Source organism: Myripristis murdjan, chromosome 8 (assembly GCF_902150065.1).
Source record: "Myripristis murdjan chromosome 8, fMyrMur1.1, whole genome shotgun sequence".
Taxonomy (NCBI): Eukaryota; Metazoa; Chordata; class Actinopteri; order Holocentriformes; family Holocentridae; genus Myripristis; species Myripristis murdjan.
The window spans coordinates 1,563,821-1,585,231 of record NC_043987.1 but is presented as its reverse complement, the minus strand read 5'-3'; the positions used below and the strand labels follow the sequence as shown (position 1 = coordinate 1,585,231).

The following is a 21,411-nucleotide window of genomic DNA, read 5'->3' as shown; positions in this document are numbered from 1 at the left end:
TGGTGGATATTTTCATTATTAACTTGGTAATAGAACAAATGGTGAGTTGTTGGTGTTCACAAATCAGTGACGAAGTGCTCTACGTGGCTGGGCACAGATGTACTTCTACATCGCCTGCTATCTTGTGTGTCAGGGCTCCTCTGTCATGGTGGCCATGTCCCGCACTCAAAACACAACCTGTCCTGTGATGGCACTGCGCTCTGTTCTATCTGCTGCTCCGGTTATCTGTCCTCTTCTACAATGAATAATTGTTGAACAATGGTGCAAAATGGTGACTCTAGAGAGAAGCCATTGTTCTTTGATCATGAGAGACTGGCAAAAACATCGCTGAGACACTTTTTGTAGATCAAACTCCAGTGTAGCTGCTAGCCATGGTAACCCAGTTATCAAAGGGAATAAGAAATAACAACATGGGACCAAACACACATCACCGACTTCTAACACTATTAAAGTGTACACACTGGACTACAAAGATCTCAAAGGATCCAGTGGGCACCAGCAACATTATAGCTTTCATCTGAAAAGAATGTACACGCTGCCTTCGCTAGGCGGGGGACATATATCAACCGCTTTCTGAATGCACTGCTGCTGGCGCCTCTCAGGCAACAACGGCCACCAGTCAGCAGGCTGGTACAGTAAAAAACAAAATGTATTCACAAATATGACCAACAAAACATCACACTAAGGTACCTCGACACTGATGTCTTGCTGCAATGCACATACAACGCAGGGATGACTCAACCTGATGACAAAACAATAAAACACCATGACAATCATGGCAAAAAAGAAAGAAAAGAAAAATACCAGGAGGCCAAACTACTGCAGGTGTTTTTACAAGCCAGAAACTGACCAGGAAAGAAAAAGTTGTGTTATGCATTTAAAAAAAAAGTTACAAGTTGAATGACCATACCAGTGATTTTTACATTGCAACAAACCATTTTACAAATCATGGAGGGGTACTAAAGATTTCACAACATAAAATCAAAATCCCTCAATTTTCAAATTTGAATTTTTGGTTGAAACAGCCACTTTATAATGTTCTGCTTCTGTGGCTAACAAAGTCCTTAATATTCATAAACCACAGAGCTGATAACTGGCTGTGGAAAGCAAACATTTCATTATTTTATGGTGGAAAGACCACATCACCTAATTTCAAGTCACTAAAACACAACAGTGCTGCTGCTTTTAGAAAAGCTCGTGTGGAGGACTTTATTACGATGATGGAGTACTGGTACTGTGAAGAAAGTTTGAAGTCTCTGAAAGTAAAATTTCATGCTGTCGGAGAATGACTTGAAACCAAATGGCTCAATAAAAAGGAAGAAAAATGATTGGAGTTTTAAAATATGACTGCTTGCTGTGGAAAATAGAATAGCAGAATTGTGAAGTTTATACATTTTGTAGATATTATGCTTAACATGTAAAATCACTGGTATGGTCCTTTAAGTAACTAATTCATGCAGTCAGAAGTGACAGTGTTGTACAAAGTCTTTTTAATGTTTCCAAAGCAATGTTTTTTAATCTTCCACATCAGTGGATGCAGGAATTCCTTTCTCTCTCTCCAAGACTGAGACAGTGTATGCACGACAATCTGACGTGTGCACACAGCTCCACAATGTCTAGCTTTAAAAACACAAATATAAATAAATTAAAAAAAAGGGGAGAAGATTTGATGGCAGCGTTTCAGCTGTTGTGGCGTCTCACTGGGTCTTGGTCATGGTCTTTTCACGCTCGGCCGCGTCCACAGCAGCCATGTTCCTGGAGGCAGTGATGAGGTGCAGCACGCTGATGCCGGCCTTTAGGAAGGAAATCACAGCACACACTCCCTGCAGCCAGTACAGCCAGGCTGGAGCAAGGAGAAGACACACGCCGCTTTATGACAAACTGTTAGAACATTGAACCGAAACACACTCCTGCCTGTAATGACATTTTAGATCACAGCATTTCTCCAAGTCAGTCAAACTGTATTGTCACTCATCAGAAGGGTCATTAAAGCTATCCACAAAAACATTTTTACTAGTACAAACTGTACTTCAAGATATCTACATCTTCAGTTGTACACATCTAAAAATCTTTAAAAAGTATAAATGGCTGTTTTAAATGTTTTAACATTTAAAAGTTAGACTGGAAATATGTTACAGATTGCAGATAACAGCAATTCAATTCTTCCTCAAAAAGAATATTTCAGATATCCACAATGACATTTGTCCTATCCACAATCGTCACTTCAGATATCCACAACATTATTATTATGTTAAATTATGTCACTTTTGTCATTCATGTGTATTGGGCTTTCAGTTTCAGATATCCACAATTGCATTTTTCACATCTAGAATAAACATTCTGGATATCTGCCATATAATTCTTACTTTGGATTTGGATTACGTTCTTACTTTGGATTCTGGATATCCAAAATAATAATAATAAATACTCAATTGGCTCACTTGAGTTATGAGTAGTAACAACTAGATTGCAGATATCTGAAATGGGAGGCATTCCTTATAAGAATTCTGGATTAAGGTGGTTATTTTCAGGAATGTTAGCCGTCATATGTGAATATGCGGAGCAGTCCAAGCTTACCAGCAGGCTCTTCGATGTGATGGAGGACGTAGAGCAGGCAGAAGAACAGTTCATTCCCCATGCACATGACAAACAGCACGGGCTGTGGGAGACAGGCCGGTCAGAGGGACCAAAACAGACAGCCAAAGACCAGCTCACAGCTGCCTGCGCTTTTCACAGCTCACATATTTCTTGAAATGCAGCACATTCAGCTCCGTCATTATCCAGTGTGCTGGGTTCAGAGGAGCACACTTACACAAGAACAGAGTCACAACAAGACCGTTCTTCCCCTGTCGCAGCATTGCCAAAACCTAAATGGAAACTTTTCCACACTTAGCTAATGGGAGGGGAGGCGTATGGATAAGACATTTATATTCTTCTCAACACTGCTTTGTATTTCTGTGTGTGTGTGTGTGTGTGTGTTACCTTGGATGTGTAGTAGATGCGAAGGATGGGGTTGCCAGAGAGGTCAATGGTCTTGTGACTGGCTGCTCCTTTCATCATTGAACTGAGGCAGGCGGAAATAAAAACACAAAGAGAATAAGTGACCAGAGCAAATTAAGGCACAAAGATTCCCTTCTTAGTCGGGAGCCAGCAGCTACCAAATCTTCTGCCTGGTTTCTAGACAGCTGGAGTCAATACACTGTGAGGAGTGGCACATCTGAATCAGACTAGGGATGGCGAAAATGGAAAATTTTCTTGGTCGACCACCGGGCCTCATTAATCGGTTTATTTCGGTTAACCGAGAATATTATTTGACTGTCTGTAAAGTTTACTGTCTGTAAAGTTTGCAGGTGCGGATGCCCCATTTTTCAGGGCATTTTCAATGGAAAAAATAGCGTCTTACATTCGGATGAATACGGTAATAGAAAACTGCTTTGCAGCGCGGATGATTTTTTTTTTTTTTTTTTTTTTGCGCTCGTGCCGCCCCCGACGTGACATGAAAAAATGCCCGCTTCGCCCATGCCTAAACCGCTACTGATGACATACTTTGTTCAAAACTATACGTGATCACCATAAGCTTGGCTCGTTTCTCCGGTCTGTCTCTACCGAGCTGTGCTCTGAGCGTGATGACGTAATCCAAGCCCGCAGAGCGCCCCGTCGCCATGTTTACCGTATTACACTGTATGTGGGTTCATGAGCAACTGCTTAGCTTTCAAGAACAGTTGGAATTTTTCGATAGAGCAAACTTTACGGAAGTTACGGTGTTGACAATATGACGTGCGCATTTGTGTCGGCGACGACACGTTCGGCCTTAAAATTAACCGACAAGATTATTCGGTTAAAGTTCAAACGGTCAACAAGCGGTCAAACGGCCACCGGTTAGCATCCCTAAAATCAGACTCCCTGCTTATAGAATAGTACAACACCATATCAGCAAGTTTAATACTTTTTTAAGATCTTTATTATACTGTTTATGGAAGTGAATGGAAATAGAAATACAATGTTGTGAATTAGCAGGCCAGGGGAGCACACAGCAACTAATGAGGATATTTCAGCACCATGTGGACTCACACCTGAGTGACTACACTACCACCAGTCTAACCAAGATCAATTCTTCTGTAAAGCACATAGACCATCTACCACAAAGACACTGTGTGGTACTTCAGTAAAGCATTATTTTTAGATCAACAAAGTGTTTTAAGAGCCACGCACCGTCTGCCAGGGGAGCAGCGCAGTACCTGTGAAGGTGCAGCCAGTGGCTAGCCACGTCCAGAGTCATGCTGAGCTGGAAGAGGAAGGTGTAGGACGGGTAGAGCAGGGACAGGTTCACCAGGAGGCACATGGTGGCACAGCGATCTGTCAGCATGTCCAGCATGGCGCCGAACTTGGTAGCTTGTCAAGACACCAGGAGACTCGACGTTGGAAAAAAATCTCAGTAAACACGTGCATTTCTAAATGATACCTCTCTGGAAGCCATGAGATGACTGTTGGGGTCAGCTTCTTATACAAATGTGTGTCATACAATTTACAGAATATTAGAAAAAGCTCTCAGTAAAATGCAGTCCAGTCCAACAGCAGCACTAACTATGAGCTCAATGCCAAACATAGAAGTGAATGAACACCTCTGTTACCGTGACAACAAGACAAGCTGAGCATTATAGGCAGCAGGAGAGGAAACTTTGTGGCACAACAGCTTGTATTGTATTAGATTGTGCAAGTGGACCTAATAAACCTAATAAACTGGACACTGAGTGTATAGAGCTGGTGGAGGATGATGTATAACCTTCACAAGCCGGAACAAACACAACCTCCCACAGAGGGAGCTTCAGCACCACTATTCTCTCTAACTAAATCTGCTTATTCATCACCTCTGGGCGTATTAAAGTGACACCCCCTGATATGAGACTGTTGTCAGGTCAGAGTGCAAGCATGCTGAATGAGAAAGGGTTATTTCTTATACTGGGCCACACTGTGTCAGAGCTTCGATGCATACACTGATTAAGTGCCCTGGCAGCATGGCCGTCGAAGGCGTCCAGGAGCGCACTGAGCAGGTAGCAGAACACGGCGGGCAGCGGGCAGCATGGCATCAGGTAGAATGACAGCAGGGCCAACACGATCCGGGCATAACCTGCAGTTACAAGGAGAGAGCACGCTCAAGTCGGTCGACACCGTCTCCTTTCATCTGTAATCACCAGCATGAGGCTGAACATTGCTGCTGGCTGCCAAGGCCTCAGCGACCAATCATAAAACATTAGTGCATAGGCTTGAATGAAAGCTAAGAGGGTACACTTTAAAATGACATCAAAGAGAATATTATAACACTTAGAAAGGGAGAAGGAAGCACTGCATGACTCTAATGGCTCATATGAAATGTGCTCTTTAGTGGGGCAGTTTAAAGCCCAAAAGACAAAATCCTTGATATGAATCTGTAGGTGATGCAGGAAATAAACTAAGGCGCTCCATCCTTATATGAAGCAATACAATTTATTACTATTACTTTATTGCACATGGTTGTCTGCATCACCTATAGAATATTCTAAAACACTGATAAAGAATTGACCATGAGCCTTTGCAAGAATATGCACCAGTGTCTAAAATGCTACATACTGCTGGGAGTGGTTAATTTCATGAGCTGATCGCTATGCCTTTCCAATGATCATGTACAGACACGGATCTTTTCAAAAACTAGAGGTTTTGCCACCTTGAGTCTAGATTGGTTTAGCAGCAGCCCCAGGAAGAAACTGATACGCCGCCAAACACCACTGCAAATCTATCAGGCTAGTTCATTAGGCTGCCTGCTTATGGAGCTAACATTCACAAATCCCAGCACACGGCTGATGGCAATAATAGACTGGGCATACTCATGATCCACCAAGCAGCACTTCACCTGAATTCAATTGTGGCTTTTAAGAGCGGACTGAACTGAAGTGTTCCCCTCACACCACGGCGGAGGAGCACTCACAAGCTAACTAGTTCCACAAGTTTTCACGTAACTGACATCATTTGCTTCTCCTTAACTGTTACTTGTGAGCTCCTGAACTGGACAGTGGCTCGTACAGGGTGTGTGCAGCTGCTTATGAGGGAGGCCGTTTAAACTTGGCATAGTTTAGAACGGGACTGACAGTTTGGCCACACAATCTAAAACAAGCAGGCACCGGATCTAACCGAGCTAAGCTAACAGCTAGCTACGCGTTTCGGGGAGCGGAAAAACTCACCGATTAAGTTGGGAACGAAAAGGAAGATGTTTTCTTCGGCCATCTCTGAGGGACGGTGCTAGCTGCACCAGCGCGTCTGTTACCTGTCTAGTTTCCAAGTAGCGAAGGAATACCTGCTAGCTTTAGCTGTGTGCACTGGAGCTGACTGCTGTTAGGTGATTGACTTCTCCGAATGGTCAGTTCCGCTCGAGCGGAAACCTCGCAACTTCCTGCTATTTCAAAATAAAACCGTGAGAGTTCTTTGCCGCTTCAGCTCCATCTCAAAGACATTGAAATGTGGCTTGGAATCAAACCATTTCGTCTTATGGATGTAATATGTGCCAATTAGGATGACAAAATTAATAGTAATTCATTTCTTTGTTCCAATATTTTTGAACCTCATTTCAGCGTTATAAAATTGTGCAGGTCTTTCCCAAAACAATGTTCGTATGACATTTAACATCAACACATATTTTGTCATGGGGTATGATGTACTCATCGAATAAACCATGTGCAATATACTACATGTTATATTGACATTCTAGTTGGATTCCATGTATAACCCAGTGAGTCCAATGAGCATTACATTAGCGATATTTGTTATTGCACACGCTTTTAATTCGAAAACTTCCGGTATTTTCGACGGGCCTCGCTGTGTCTTGACACCTCTGCTTTCCGGACGAGTGACGACATAACTACATGCCTTGATGCTGAGCGCGCCTCCCCTTTAAATTGTACCAGAGAAAATTGAAAGTTATTTTTAGCCTCATGTCAAGCCCTCTATTCTTCATGCAGCTCATTCATTTTGTGGCCTCCTGTAATGCAGAATATATAAAATACTATCCAAAAAAAAAAAAAAAAAAAAAAAGGCAATCCAAACTTACTGTTGTCCCTGCATGAGGGATGAGGGCTCATTTATTCCCAATGACATGGTTTCTCTCTCATTGCTTTGCACCAGCCACTACAACACTAAGCCTACAAATAGCTGTGTACTACAGGATCGCTATGGCAATCTAGTGAGGCTCTGTTGGTGACCTTTGACCTGTAGCAAACCCTTAAAACTTAATGCCACACAATTAGAGTGAACAGTAACTGGGTATATTTCAATGGACACGTCAAAAAGCTTCACTTCTCCCCAGCTGTTACATAAGACAGAAATGGTGCCATCCTCCTCCCATCTCATTTGGAGCATGTCAGCCAATGGGAAGTGTACCTCAAGAGCAGGAGGCCGACTGTTATCATCTGGAGCATCGAGGGCATATGTTTACAGGGATAACAGGATTAAAGCCCACAGAGCCTCAGAGGTTGGAATTGAATTGAATGGAATGCCTTTATTGTTACTGCATGTACACATACAATGAAATCTGGTGACTCTTCAATTAAAACGAAAGACTCCAGGGAGTGGAGGAGGGGACTCAGCACACATCCCTGTGGTGCTCCGGTGCGGAGGGTCAGGGGTGGGGAGATGCGGGGTCCGAGTCTCAGCGTCTGTGGGCGTTCAATGAGGAAGTCCTTAATCCACCGACAGAGTTTGCTGCCGAGACCAAGATCCTGCGTTTCTGTGACCAGCCTGCTGGGAACGACGGTATTAAAGGCAGAGCGGAAGTCAACAAAAAGCATCCGTACACGACCCCTTCATTTTTATTGTTTTTCATCTTGTTTTTTTTTATATTTTATTCAGTATCTTATTCTTGAGTTATTTTATTATTGCTGTGTCTTTGTTGTTTTAAATCATTTCATATTGTTTTTATATTTTATTCAGTATCTTATTCTTGAGTTATTTTATTATTGCTGTTTTTTACTGTTTTAAATCGTTCCATATTGTTTTTTATATTTTATTCAGTATTTTATTTATTTATTTATTTATTTATTATTATTATTATTTTTTAAATTAACCATATTTTATGAGCGTGCATCGGTCTCCTTGTCCTTTCACTTCTTATTTAATGCTTATTTGTCAGTCAAGATGTAAAGCACCTTGAATATCATGCATTTGTTTGAAAGGTGCTATATATATCATATATATATATATATATATATATATATATCAGCTCCAAGTGGTTCAACAAATCATGGAGAGCAGTGTTTACGCCATCCTCTGTGGGTCTAAAGTGGAGGGGAGTGCAGGTTTGATGTGGCCTAGAACGAGTCTTTCAAAGCGCTTTGCTCTGATGGGCGTCAGTGCAACTGGTCTGAAGTCGTTTAAGGAGCTGGTGTTGTTCTGCTTGGGCACCAGAATGATGGACGTCTTCAGGCAGGCCGGTGCAGGAGTGTGGGCCAGGGAGAGGTTAAGGACGTTGGTGAAAACCTCAGCAAACTGATGAACGCAGTCCCTAAGAACCCTGCCCGGGATCCTATCTGGACCTGCCGCCTTCTCGACGTTGACAGCTCTGAGTTGGCTTAACCTCTTGCGTCTGGAGAGTGAGTCCAGCTTGCGTCCTCTCTTGAATCAGGCAAAGAGGCAGTTTAGTTCCTTGGCCAGTGAGGCATTATTTGCTGTAAGTGGATCTCTGCTGCTCCTACGATTAGCTATGTGCTGGCTGTCCTGCCACACACTGCAAAAACGCAAAATCTTACCAAGATTATTTGTCTTATTTCAAGTAAAAAATGTCTTATTACTAGTCAAAATATCTCATTACACTTAAAATAAGACATGATCACCTCAGAAGTAACTTGTTTTTAGACAATTTTCAAGTGAAAATTCACTTGAAACAAGTGAAAATTTTCTTGTTTCATTGGCAAAATTTGCCAGTGGAAAAAGTGAAAATTCACTTGAAATAAGTGAAAATTAGCTAGAAACAAGAAACAAATTTTGCCAATGAAACAAGAAAATTTTCACTTGTTTCAAGTGAATTTTCACTTGAAACAAGAGACAATTGTCTAAAAACAAGTTACTTCTAAGGTGATCATGTCTTATTTTAAGTGTAATGAGATATTTTGACTAGGAATAAGACATTTTTGACTTGAAATAAGACAAATAATCTTGGTAAGATTTTGAGTTTTTGCAGTGCATGTGCGCTGTTCCCTTGGAGGTGAAGCGATCCACAGTCTTCTCCTTGTGTGCAGCTGTTGCTGACTTTATGCCTCATTTGTGGTTGTGTCTGGCAGCACAGGTGCCAGATCTGTAAGCTGCATCACCTTCTCTCAGAAGAAGCTGGACCTCCTTTGTTCTCCATGGTTTCTTGTTTCAGAAAAAAAAAGGAATGTGTTTGATAATGGTGACCCTCTAATGGGGCAGTAAGCTGGGGCTAGAAGGTGACAGGTGATCACTGTCCCAAGTAAGGGAGGGGGGTGAGACTCTGTAGCCTTTAGGGATGTTAGAATACACAGCTCAGTGTGTTTTCCCCTCTGGTTGAGCATTTAACATGTTACTCAAACCCTGAAACTGACGATGACAGTCACCAGCCACAATGAAAACCCTGTCAGAATACACTACTCACAAAAAGTTAGGGATATTTGGCTTTTGGGTGAAATTTATGGAAAATGTAAAAAGTTCACGCTACAGTGATATTATATTATGAAAGTAGGGCATTTAAGTAGAAGCATACACTGGTGATTTCCTCATCTCAAACAATTTCTTGAAACAAAAGCCAACAACAGTGGTGGATATACCACAACAAAAAATGTCAGTGTCAATAACTTGTCATGTGCCCTTGAGCATCAATTACAGCTTGACAACGACGTCTCATGCTGTTCACAAGTCGACTTATTGTCTGCTGAGGCATGGCATCCCACTCTTCTTGAAGGGCGGCCCTCAGGACATTGAGGTTCTGGGGTACAGAGCTCCGAGCCTCTACATGGCGACTCAGCTGATCCCATAGGTTTTCTATGGGATTCAGGTCTGGAGAAAGTGCAGGCCACTCCATCTGAGGTACCCCAGTCTCCAGCAGCCATTCCCTAATGATACGACCTCAATGAGCTGGAGCATCAAACACCTGATGTGAATTTTGCCGTTAAACTCCTTGTTAGAGAACAGCAACTTGTGCAAAAAATACTGAAACATTGAACAGTTGGACATGTGCATTGTAATTAGGATAATACCAACAGGAACAGATGACACAGACACCTTTTTTTTTGGGATCATTTATTTTTCCAAAATTATTTTTTTAGGCTTCTGTACAACTATTTTTACGACACGCCTCATACCATTTTGCATTGAACCTGAACATTTAACCTGGCCTCTGTAAAAAAAAAAAAAAAAGAAAAGAAAAGAAAAAAGAAAGAAAAAGAAAAAAAATCCATTCATGTCTCTTCAGGTCTAACAGACAAACATCCCACTCAACAAGTTTGCAGCTGCTGACTCTCATCCTGACTGTGTAAGTCATTGTCACAGCCGATGATGGAACAGTGTCTCGGGTCTCTCGGTCAGGGTGGCATCTCCTCTCAGCTAATAGTTCCACAGGCCAGAGAGAACAGGTCAATGCGGGGGTTTCCCTGCTTTTGGAGAGGCAATAACTCTCAGCGAGGTGGCTTCGGACCAAGACAACAACTTTAAAGCTGCAAATCCAGATCCAAATGATTAGAGAGCTGGAACCGTCTGAAAGCTGTTTGAACGTTAGTACTGAGAGATCCTAGAAGGTGAGCTCAGTTGACTACATACAGTGCACTACATTTTTAACCATCCAAGCTGGTCTGGGACGCTTTACACCAAAAAAATACATTTTGGCCAATTCAGTGGAGATGGGATGCTCCTCACAGTTGCAGCCACACTTTAGACCAAGAAGGACAAGAAGGAAAGCACAATATGCCGAGTGTGAAAAAATTTCAGTGCTGTTGTCATTGTTTTGAGTGGGTTTGCCACCCGCCCATTTCTACCTTTTTTAACAGTTTAGTGCCCCAGCCAGGTGTGGGAATCATGAGGAATTCATCTGTTAACTATAGCAACCTGAAGAAAAATGGAAACCGTTGCAAACTTTTCCAAATCGTAACGCAATAGCGCAATGATGGTTCACAGTTTTCGGCTTGTAATTACAAAATCAAGGTGCGTTTCTGTGCTCGTACATATGGCAAATTAGACGATTCTCATGAGCAACTGAAGGCACCAAGACTTCTGATGGTTTACGACCAGTAACAAGGCCAACTAATGCGCAAGCAAGTGTGTTTTGTTATATACTTGAATTGACATATTGTCCCTTCTTTCTTTATACGTTCCTTGGTTTAAACTACCAACTGGTGTCTTTTTATACAAAAATCTTACCTAGTGCAGATTTAATTGGCAAAAATGATATCAGGACTGTCAGCCCTGGAATTTATTAAAAGTCATGTTTTTGAAAATATAAAAAAGAGAATACTGATAAATTGGCAATATGACATCTCACAGTTTCAACGATTCTTTTTGGCTAAAAAATAATGAGGTGGAAAAAAAATAGCAGGGAAACCCCTGGAAAGGAAAAAGTCTCACTGGCCGATACACGTCTCTCCTCCTTTGCCCCCCATGTCAGCTCCTGGAAGAGATTCCAACCAGACATTTCCCTCACTCAAGTCAATGTAACATGTTGGGCGACTTCTCCTGACCTGGCTCAATGTCTCTACCTCCCCAAAGGGTTACAGCCTCAGAATCAAGATCCAGCATTTTTTGTAGTCTTGTGAAAATGGTGGGAAAACTAAAACTAAAATAAAATAAACAAAACAAAACAAAAACAAAAGCACATGGCTGCCTATCCCTTGTGAGAAGCAAAGCAAGGGTTCCAGCTGTCAGTCTGAAGGTGCTTGCTGGACACCAACATGGCATATTAAAGGGGAATACTCCCTCCACCCCCCACTCTTCCACCTCTTGTCAACATTTGCACAGATGTGGGAGAAACAAAAACAGTTAGCAAAGCCAGGTCTGCATACAAGAAACTGCGTTCACCCAAACATTCTTTTACTATCAGTGCAAATGAGGTAGACATGACGACTAAGATAGCATCACGAAAAAAAAAAAAAAATCACCTTTCTCCAACAGTGATAGTGGTGTAATGCTAGAAGGCTGACCTTAGCAAGAGCTGGCTCTTGGCTCTGGAACACCACAATGACAAGTAAAAAATAAACATAAAAATAAGAAGCTGTTATTTCTTCCTACTGTATGGCCATGGAACTGTTTCACGTAAGAAAAAAACCTTTTATTTCTGAATTAATGACAATTATCTAGGAATTCTGAGAACAGTTTTCATGGAAAAAATATTTAGCTGTTTTTTCTGAATCAATGAGGAAATTATTTCAGAAATCTGAGGTAAGTATCACATTAATTCAGAAAAACAGAATCTTATTTTCCACAAAAACTTCCCAGAAACAAGATAATTACCTCATTAATTCAGACACAGCAGATTCATTTTCCATGAAGTCAATACAATACACTTCCGTACCACTGTGATGTATGACACACTTTTGGAGAAAGTGATTGTGTTACAGATGATCTTCCTTTTTCTACCCATTCTGACTGTGCAAAAACTCAAATGATAAGGTGTTCAAACGAGCCGTGGCAGCGGCATTTGCAGGTTACAGTGTTTTGGGAGTCTATGGGACGCACTGCTCAGAGTCCAGTCCGTTATGCATCGACTGAGAACAGAGTGTGAACTAAGGTAGAACATGGCACCTGATGTGCTGAAAGAATCCTGAAAAACATCTATTCAGCTAGACTGTGGAATGTGGATATTGTCCACATTTTAATACTGGCTCAAAAAAATAAAGAAATAAAAAAAATAATAAAAAAAAATAATAAATAAAATAAAACAACCCTGCCCAGTAGACTCCTACCCTGAGACCTCATCAGGAATGCTGGGAAAGGTAGTCCTTTTTCCTCCTTAAAAATCTAACAATATTTTCTGTATAGCTCTATCACAGTAACATTGCTCTTATTCCCCACCTAGTGGTCAAAATTGGCAATAAATTTTAAAAAACAGAAACTTAAAAATTAGCATACAACATAAATAATACAACTGCAGTAGTAGTAATAATAATGATAGTGTCTATTTGTCTGCATCTAGTACAAATTCGTATAACTCACGTGACAAAATAATCATTATTATTACTCTAACACTGTTTCAAAGTTAGTGCTTTTATGTACACTCGTAAGTACAATGCAAGTCAAAAGTGTTTGGACAGTGAACAATCTTCAATATACCTGTCACATTTACACAGGTATCTTACATTTATATGCATTTATATAAATAGGTAGTGTGCATGTTATTGATACAAATGCTGTCTGTACAGAAGATCCATGCACTGAATTGTACTAACTTGTATGCACATGTACATCTTATCTACAAATGCAGACAAACGTGGTGGAATGAGCTCTAGGTGAAAGAAAGCACTGTACACATACACACACATACACACACCCCACTTGCAGCATGTTCACACGCTATTTAGTGCTTGGCTCACTCAAAAATATTCTCTGGCAGCATCCCTTTAAGAAGACTTAAAGGGCAGTGGTAGAGTTGTCTTGGGTCAGCCCAAAAAACAGATGGCAGTGTTTCAATTGTCCTTTAAAATATTAATAGCTACAAAAAAAAAAAAAAAAAAAAGTATTTTCAAGACATCTGCCCTTTGTCATCCCTTGTGACATCTTTGCCCCCCCCCTGCCCCCGCTGAGCAGTATCAAACACTAAAATCAAAAATTCGGTTTACAGTTGAACATTATTCACATAGTTACAGTGGTTCTTAAGCACCGCAAAGTGAGTGGAAACTCCATGTTTCTCAGGTTTGTTCCAAATCATAAAAGGGACAGTTCACCCATTCAGAGAAATGTGATATTATCCCAGCAGACAGCTAACAGTGCTTCCATCCATTCAAACAAGGTCCAACATCACTTTAGAAATGGTACTTTCCAAAACTAAAATAGGCATACTCCTATGAGGTGCAAGCAGATGATAGTTTTGCCTTTTCCTCCACTCCCCATAATTGCAAGTTTCATATACCTTTCATGCTCTTGTCAGCCACCATGGGGAAGTCCAGCTCAATGGCAGGAGGCTAACAGTTAGCATGTGGAGCATCCAGCCAGTATCCAGCACTCAGTAACAATGAGAGGAAGAGAGCACCTCTACTGTCCTACACAACAGCTAGGGGGGAAGAGAAATATCACATTTTTTCTAAATGGGTGAACTGTCCCTTTGAAACAAGAAGCAGATTAAGAACTCAACTCACCACCTCAACTGCCACTCTCAATAGTCAAACATCTCTGCTTTGATGCAAGCTGCAAGTCTACTGCTTGTGCATGTGACTTAATTTTCTGCAGTGCAACCATCCCACTTGATACTGTGCTGTCACCAGCAGATCTGTTGTGTTACAAAATGGACAAATACTATAATCAGAAGTTCCTGTTGACTAGTGGATCTGACTTGATTCGACTTGTTCATTTTGCAACACACACATCACCTTCTGGCTTTTAGTCATGTTGTTGGTGTCGCCCTGGTGCTCAGTTTTTGCCACGGTTTTGATTCGTTGTGTTTTGACAGTGTTAATGTGCAAAACCACTTGAGACTGAGCCCAACAACGGAACGTGTCAGAAGAGATCAACTACGCCTGGAGCTGGAACTGGAATGCAGGGCCGGATTTCAGTCTTAGGTTTCTTTCACACCTGTTGTGTTTAGTCCAGCTGAATCGAACCCTGGTGCATTGACCCTCCTGCTGTGTTTTATCTGGATTGATGAGACCGTGCTAATTGAATCCTGGTGCACATTTGAAAGAGGAACCTTATCTCTTTATGCACTTTGTTCTCGGACTAATAATACCAAGCATGTCACTTTGATTTACATGTCATGGTTTTGCTTTGATTTGAGCCATGTGAGAGCCAACCAAGCCAGTGTTACAATGTGTCAAACAACTCGTTAGCCCAGACCATAGAGAAAAGACAATTAGGTATGAAAGTGACCTTAATACTCATGTTAATGTGTATGTGCCTGCATAATAAGCACTTTGCCCCTTCTAAGAACTGGGCAGCTGTCACATGACTCCAGTACGTACTCTCTTCCTTCCCTTGTGCAGCAAATGAAAACAGACTGCAAATTATTTTGAGGGGGGAGATGGGTACTTAAAAAAAATGAAATTATATATATATATATATTTAAGATCAATTTACCTATGCTCCATTTCTATGAAGCTTCTTGGAGAACAGATAAAAGTTAAAACTTCCCTTTCTTGTGTGGTTCTAGTTCTGCTTCTGCCTTATTCCTCCCCTCAGGTTAATGAAACACCTGTTAGCCATTTCAGTTGGAGAAGCAGAATCATGTGCACAAAGTCAGGGAGACCAGGAGCCATGTGAGCTCTATGAGTAGGAGAGGTGGGAGCCATTGGAGATGTGAGAGGTGACTGATGTGCTCCGACTGAGCCCCCCTTCGCTCCCCCCGCCACCACCCCCTGGCCCACCGGAGGCCGTCCTCCTTAGTGGCTGGGGGCTGTTCCTCAGGGCCATCAGACTGGGCCCCCTGACGCTCAGACCCCCGCCTCCATATCCTCCCTGAGACGAGGAAGAGGAGGAGGCAGAGGAGGGAGGGGAGGAGGAGGAGAGGGAGATGGGGGGAGGCGGCGGCGGGGGCGGCAGGAGGGACAGGGACTGGGCTGAGGCGTGGGAGGAGAGGTGGTGACGGCCTTGGGGGTGATGGGAATAGTGGCCTCCCCCTCCTGCCCACTCCCTGGCTCGCTCGCGCTCCCTGAGGTCACGCTCATGGGTGTCGCGGTACAGCTGCGGAGTGCTCTGGTGGTGCTGATAGTGCTGGGGGAGGTAGTGCTGCTGCTGGTGATGAGAGGAAGATGACGAGGAGGAGGAGGCTGAGGAGTGGCCCCGCCCACTCAGGCCCAGCTCGCTGTCCCGGCCCAGCCCGTGAGCCGAGATGATGGACTCCGCTCGGCTGAAGCCGCCGCCCCCTGCGGTGCTGTTCTGGCTGCGCCAAGAGGGTGGCGCTGCGGAGTTCTGCACGCTGTGGCTCCAGTGGCTGCCCGAGCGGGGAACGGGACGCGACGGCCAGGCACTGGACCCTGATGAGGGGCTGGGGTTGGGGTAGCCCTGGTTGAAGGCCTCGGCAGGGATCCCGGTCAGCGCCATGTTGCTGAAGCCAAGCCGCATGCTCTCCGAGTCGAAATTCTCAATTTCATGAGCCTGGCGCTCCAGCAGCGTCCGGATTCGCTCCGAACGTTCATTCTGCAGAGAGAGCATCTCGTCCTCAATCTGATGGACAGGAGACAAACAGATGTGAACGTTAGATATTAGATAGACACAGATAAAGTGATTTTCAAATTGATCATTATTTTGCTAATGATGAGGCCTTTTCAAAGCACCATACCAGTGATTCTACATGTTCAGCCTAATAGCTACAAAATGTATATACTTCACATTTCTGGTCATCTCTTCTAAAAGAAAGCAATGCATTGTATTTTGGAACATGGGTATTTTTCCTACCTTTTATTAAACCATCAGTTTCAATTCATTCCAGTACAATATGAATATTTATTTTCAGAGACTTCAAACTTTCGCCTCACCAGTATTCCATCACCATAACAAAGTCATCCACATTATCTTCCTAAAAGCAACAGCACTGTTTTGTTTTGAGGACTTGAAACTGGGCAGAGTGAAACGGTTTCTCTGCAGGACAACAGAAGAAGAAATGCTTGCTCATGGTTTCTGAATGGTGACAAGTTTGTTAGCTACATAAGCAGAACATTATGAGGTGGATGTCTCTTCCAAAAATTTAAAACTGAAAATGCTGGGATTTTGATTGTATGTTGTGAAATCTTTAGTAAGTTTCTTTAGTAGCAGTAACAGTAGAAAAGGGGCCAAACATTCAAAATCACTGGTATAGTAGTTTAAGCAAATGACATGTGGTGTTTTGGGTGTGGAATGATGATGTAATGTTTCTACAGGCAAATAGCTTGTATGCTGGCTCCATAGCTGTTCCTAAGTTTGCAGAGATGGATTTCTGTATTTGTATTTCCAAAACTTTAACGGTTGTGTTGCACTGCTTTTTCCTGTCTAATATCACCGTTCTATTCTTTGCATAGACAAATGTATTGTTTTCTTCATCTTTCCACCTGAACCTGTCGATGTTACCGTCATCCACCATGATAACATTTCTTTTTTGACTAAAAAGTTTATCCATCTCAAGAGAGCATATAAACCTTCTGTCGCATTTTTGAAATTTCTATTGACATTTGCTGTTTCCATCAAGCATTTTTTAATTTGATATGGCAAAATGTGCATGAAAAAATGGTTGATGGAAATGCGATTAGTGTGAAACTGGTTTGACCTGCAGTTGTGCTGCTGCCAGTCACAACCAGTTTCAACATGTTCATACCCTCTGCTCCAGCAGCGCTCTGCGGATAGACACCCTCTGCTCCAGATCCTTGGTCTCTCGCTCGTGCTGAGAGTCAGTGTGAATCTTAATCTTGCTCTGGTAGGCATTGAGCAGCTCCAGCTCCTGCTGCAGCTGCATCCGCAGCACCTGGTATTCTGCCTCCTGGGTTTCATCCAACCGCAGCTGTGGGAGAAAACGGGACCAAGCCTCCACATCAGTAGACAGCAATCTGCTGTGAGTTTTTGGGGCTAAAATGGTGGATGCAATGTTATAAAACACTGTTACTGAGCAATTCACTGGGGTCTGGACCACTGCTGGGCATACAGGTGCAAATACAAACCTTTTATCTAAATCCGGCTTTGGTTTAGAAATGTTGGGTTGCTAAATGTTAACATTATCAGTACAATCAATACAGCATATTAAAATTTTCTGATTCTCTTGAACATCCTCTTTTGCTGGGAAATCTCTCAAGTTAGGTAAAGGTTTTATTATTAGAATTGTTTCATTCTCAGTGCTTTCTGTGATCATGTTGAAGAGCAGTGGATTCTATGATCATGCTCACGATTAGTGGATTCTGTGATCATGTTGTTGAAGGGCAGCAGATTCTGTGATCATGTTTGGGAGCAGTGGTTTCTATGATCATGTGGACAATTAGTGGATTCTGTAGTCATGTTGAAGAGCAGTGGACTCTGTGATCAAGTTATGATAGTGGATTCTGTGATCTTGTTTATGAATAATGGATTCTGTGATATTGTTTATTATGATCAGTGGATTCTGTGATCTTGTTTATGATTAGTGGATTCTGTGATCATGCTGTTCAAGAGTAGTGGAGTCCACGATCATGTTTGAGAGCAGTGGATTCCGTGATCATGTTGTGGAAGAGCAGTGGATTCTGTGATCATGTTGTTGAAGAGCAGTGGATTCTGTGATCATGTTGAAGAGCAGTGGGTGCTGTGATCATGTTGTTGAAGAGCAGTGGGTGCTGTGATCATGTTGTTGAAGAGCAGTGGGTGCTGTGATCATGTTGTTGAAGAGCAGTGGATTCTGTGATCATGTTGTGGAAGAGCAGTGGATGCTGTGAGTGGGTTTGGTGTAGACGGTGCACGGAGGTTTCCTTGCCTTACTCACAGCCTGTGTGGACAGCATGTCGTTGATGGAGTGGTCGTACTGCTCAGCCAAAATGGCCAGCTTACGTGTTTGTTCCTCTTTGAGGCGTTTGAGGACGGCTTTGTGGTCAGATTTGGGTGTGCTCTCCAGCAGGTGGTTCCGAAGGGCTTTGTACTGTCGAGTCTGGATCTTACAAGTGTCCTGGAACTGACGCTTGATCTGCAGCTCTTTGGACTGTTGAAGTTAGTAGGAACTGGAATTAGTTCATCATGATAACTATAATTGTCGTATTAATCAAATTTTATAAGTACTCTAAAAAAAGTTCACAGAGATAACACCTTTACAGAAAAAAACTCTAGCTGCAAGCAGCAATAGGAAGAGGCCAAGCACCCATGTGGGACAGGAATATGGAATTTGGAAGAACTGGCGTGGATCATTGAGGACCTTTGGTTCACAGCATTTTGGTTCACTTTACCACGGCAACAGCTGTAGTGTTCACTAATGTCACCTCATCAGCAGAAGAGTTTGTTTGAATAACTTTTGAAATTGAAAATTCCCTAGTGACAAATCAAGCACCTGGTTGTTTGGTGCATTTCTAACTGTCACAGTGTGCATAGCTGGCAGCAACAACAAAGAGTTAAGTTAAAGTTAATGCACCAAATTAATTAAAAGCAGAATGAGTATGATTTCCCTAAAAAACAATATATAGACTCATACAAAAATAATCCCTGTCAATCATTACTTATGTCCCACTAGAAGTGTGTTGGTGTATCTCCAGAGACCCTGCCCTCTGCACAGATTTTCTCTTTTTGCTGAGGTCGGGACTCTTCTGGGTGTCTTTGGGAAGTTGGTGTGTAGCTGCCAGCCAATAACAGCGCACAGTGCCAGATCAACGCACAACATCCAATATGGAACTATGAAAATCATAGACGTGGACAGCAGAAAAAATGAAATCTAGTGAAGCAAAGCGCCAAGCAAAGTTTGTTCCACAACAAGAGTGAACCTGGGATTGGCTTTCAGCACTGAGAGACAGGATGAGAATGAAGAGCAAGGCACTGTTGGCCTGTTTTCTGCTGGACAGGTAGGTGCTGGCAGGCCAATTTTACTAGGACTGCTATAGAATGTTTTACATTTTAGATGGTCATTTCATTCCATCACCATCCTAGGAAACAAAACCTCGCGGCTGGTGGTTAACTTAGCCAGGGAGGGGGGCCATCTTTGAATGCTGTGTTTACAAACAGCAAGCAACAAATCCATCTCATTCAGCCTTTAAAATAATCTGCGTGCTATTAAAGTTATTTTAAAATTACTGAAAGCTAATTCATAGCAAATCTCAGGCTAACATATTTCTGTTAGCTGTGCATCAGTTCTTCCACAATAAACCAACTTTTCTGCATTTGGAAAATTGTTTGTATGTGGACCGCAAAAACTGTTTCATTGTATGAAATTTCAAATGTGTACTGAAGCCCCACCTAGCATAGTATTGCTCCAGGGGTCCATGGCTTGCCCATAGCACATGCCCCTGGTTTCACATCCCCTGTCCTTTTGTGGTCACCGTCATTATGTAACCAGTCCTTTTGTTTGCCAAGACACAGACACACACAGTCTTAAACATATTAGTGGGGCTGGGTACTAAAACTTGCTTTCTTCATCGTCCTCCTCACCTTGAGGCTCTTGGGCTGCTGCCGGACCTCCACAGTGTGTTTCTGCCGGAGCTCCTGCTCACGTCGCTTGTTGTACTCCATCTGATTGGTGAGCTCGGTCTGGTGCTGTGTTCGGATCAGTTCGGCTCGAGTTCGCTGCACTGAACCCAGCTGCCTGAATTCTAGCTCTTGGGTAGATTCGTGGTGCCGCAACAGCATGGCACACTCCAGGTCCTTCTGGGTCTGTTTCTTGTTCAGGTCCTGGTGGAGGGGTGAGGAGAAACCAGGAGAGAAGCAAAAGTGATCACACCAAGAAGGGATAAACAAGTTTTGAACAAATACTAAAAGGGGAAAGCCTTGCAAATTATAGCCATATTCGGTTGTGCCCTGCTTTGCAGTTGTATTGGGAAAATATCTGAAGAAACTGCCCTTATTTTGAAAATGGATATTAATATTACTTACTGAGTTCATGTTGCTGGTGAAATCCCCAGTTGGGGTGGTCGATGGTGAAGTTGAATATCTCATAAGAATATTAAGAATTACTGCCTTGAAACTCATTACAAAAACTGGCCCCGGAAAATATTAAAAGGTGGGATCTAATTCAACAAATTAAAGATACTGAGAAATTAATATAGAAAATTCAAGGAGATCTAATGTATGAAAAAAGGTGGTCTAAGAGGGAGACTCTGGGAGACATCAGTAATAGCATGACGACATGGCGGCACATCTATTACAGGGTTCCCACTCTTTTCTAGAAATTATTTTCCAGGACTTTTCCAGGACATTTTCAGCTGCTACAGTATGAGTCAAGTTATCACACTGTACACTAATACATCCCTTGGCCCCAAGTGCTTTGGAGAAGTGTTCTTTTCTACAGTTGTACCTTACATTTTGTTCATTTACCCAGATTGCTATGTTTATTCCTCTCCCACCCCCAGAGGTCTGATTTAAAAGATGTGCAGTCTATGGCTATAACATATCTATGAAATAATCTCTTACATTCTTAGAAATTATGAGAAATTTATCATAGAATTGTACAATCACACCCACAGATTCCAGTGTCATATAACTAACTGAAGCTTTATCTATATTTTATTGTTTATATTTAAATAAATGATATTTTTATAATTAGATTGCATTGATTTTCTGTTTAAGTAGCCTCAATTTTATTTTACCATATTATATTTCTTTTTATCACCA

At 42.2% G+C, this 21,411-nt stretch overlaps 2 protein-coding genes across 3 annotated transcripts in view; both read right to left on the bottom strand.

Annotated features, from left to right (window-relative positions):
- Positions 1-1,470: 1,470 nt before the first annotated feature.
- On the bottom strand, positions 1,471-6,395 carry cdipt (CDP-diacylglycerol--inositol 3-phosphatidyltransferase (phosphatidylinositol synthase)). Its single transcript, XM_030058540.1, has 6 exons — positions 6,216-6,395; positions 4,994-5,128; positions 4,239-4,392; positions 2,983-3,064; positions 2,578-2,659; positions 1,471-1,843 (listed from the first exon to the last, which is right to left on the bottom strand). Exons 1-6 carry the CDS (start codon positions 6,256-6,258, stop codon positions 1,698-1,700), a joined length of 642 nt encoding a protein of 213 aa, XP_029914400.1. The 5' UTR covers positions 6,259-6,395; the 3' UTR covers positions 1,471-1,697.
- Positions 6,396-12,098: 5,703 nt separating this feature from the next.
- The window catches only part of taok2a (TAO kinase 2a), a 45,465-nt gene continuing 36,152 nt past the window's right edge, over positions 12,099-21,411 (bottom strand). Inside the window, exons 17-20 of one of the 2 annotated variants that reach the window (XM_030057644.1) lie at positions 20,233-20,472; positions 18,581-18,802; positions 17,462-17,644; positions 12,099-16,338 (exon numbers count right to left, since the gene is read on the bottom strand). In XM_030057644.1, the coding sequence (XP_029913504.1) occupies positions 15,439-16,338; positions 17,462-17,644; positions 18,581-18,802; positions 20,233-20,472 (1,545 nt within the window). In that variant the 3' untranslated portion in view covers positions 12,099-15,438. The remainder of the gene's footprint in view (positions 16,339-17,461; positions 17,645-18,580; positions 18,803-20,232; positions 20,473-21,411) is intronic. The other variant, XM_030057645.1, reaches the window with a different exon arrangement.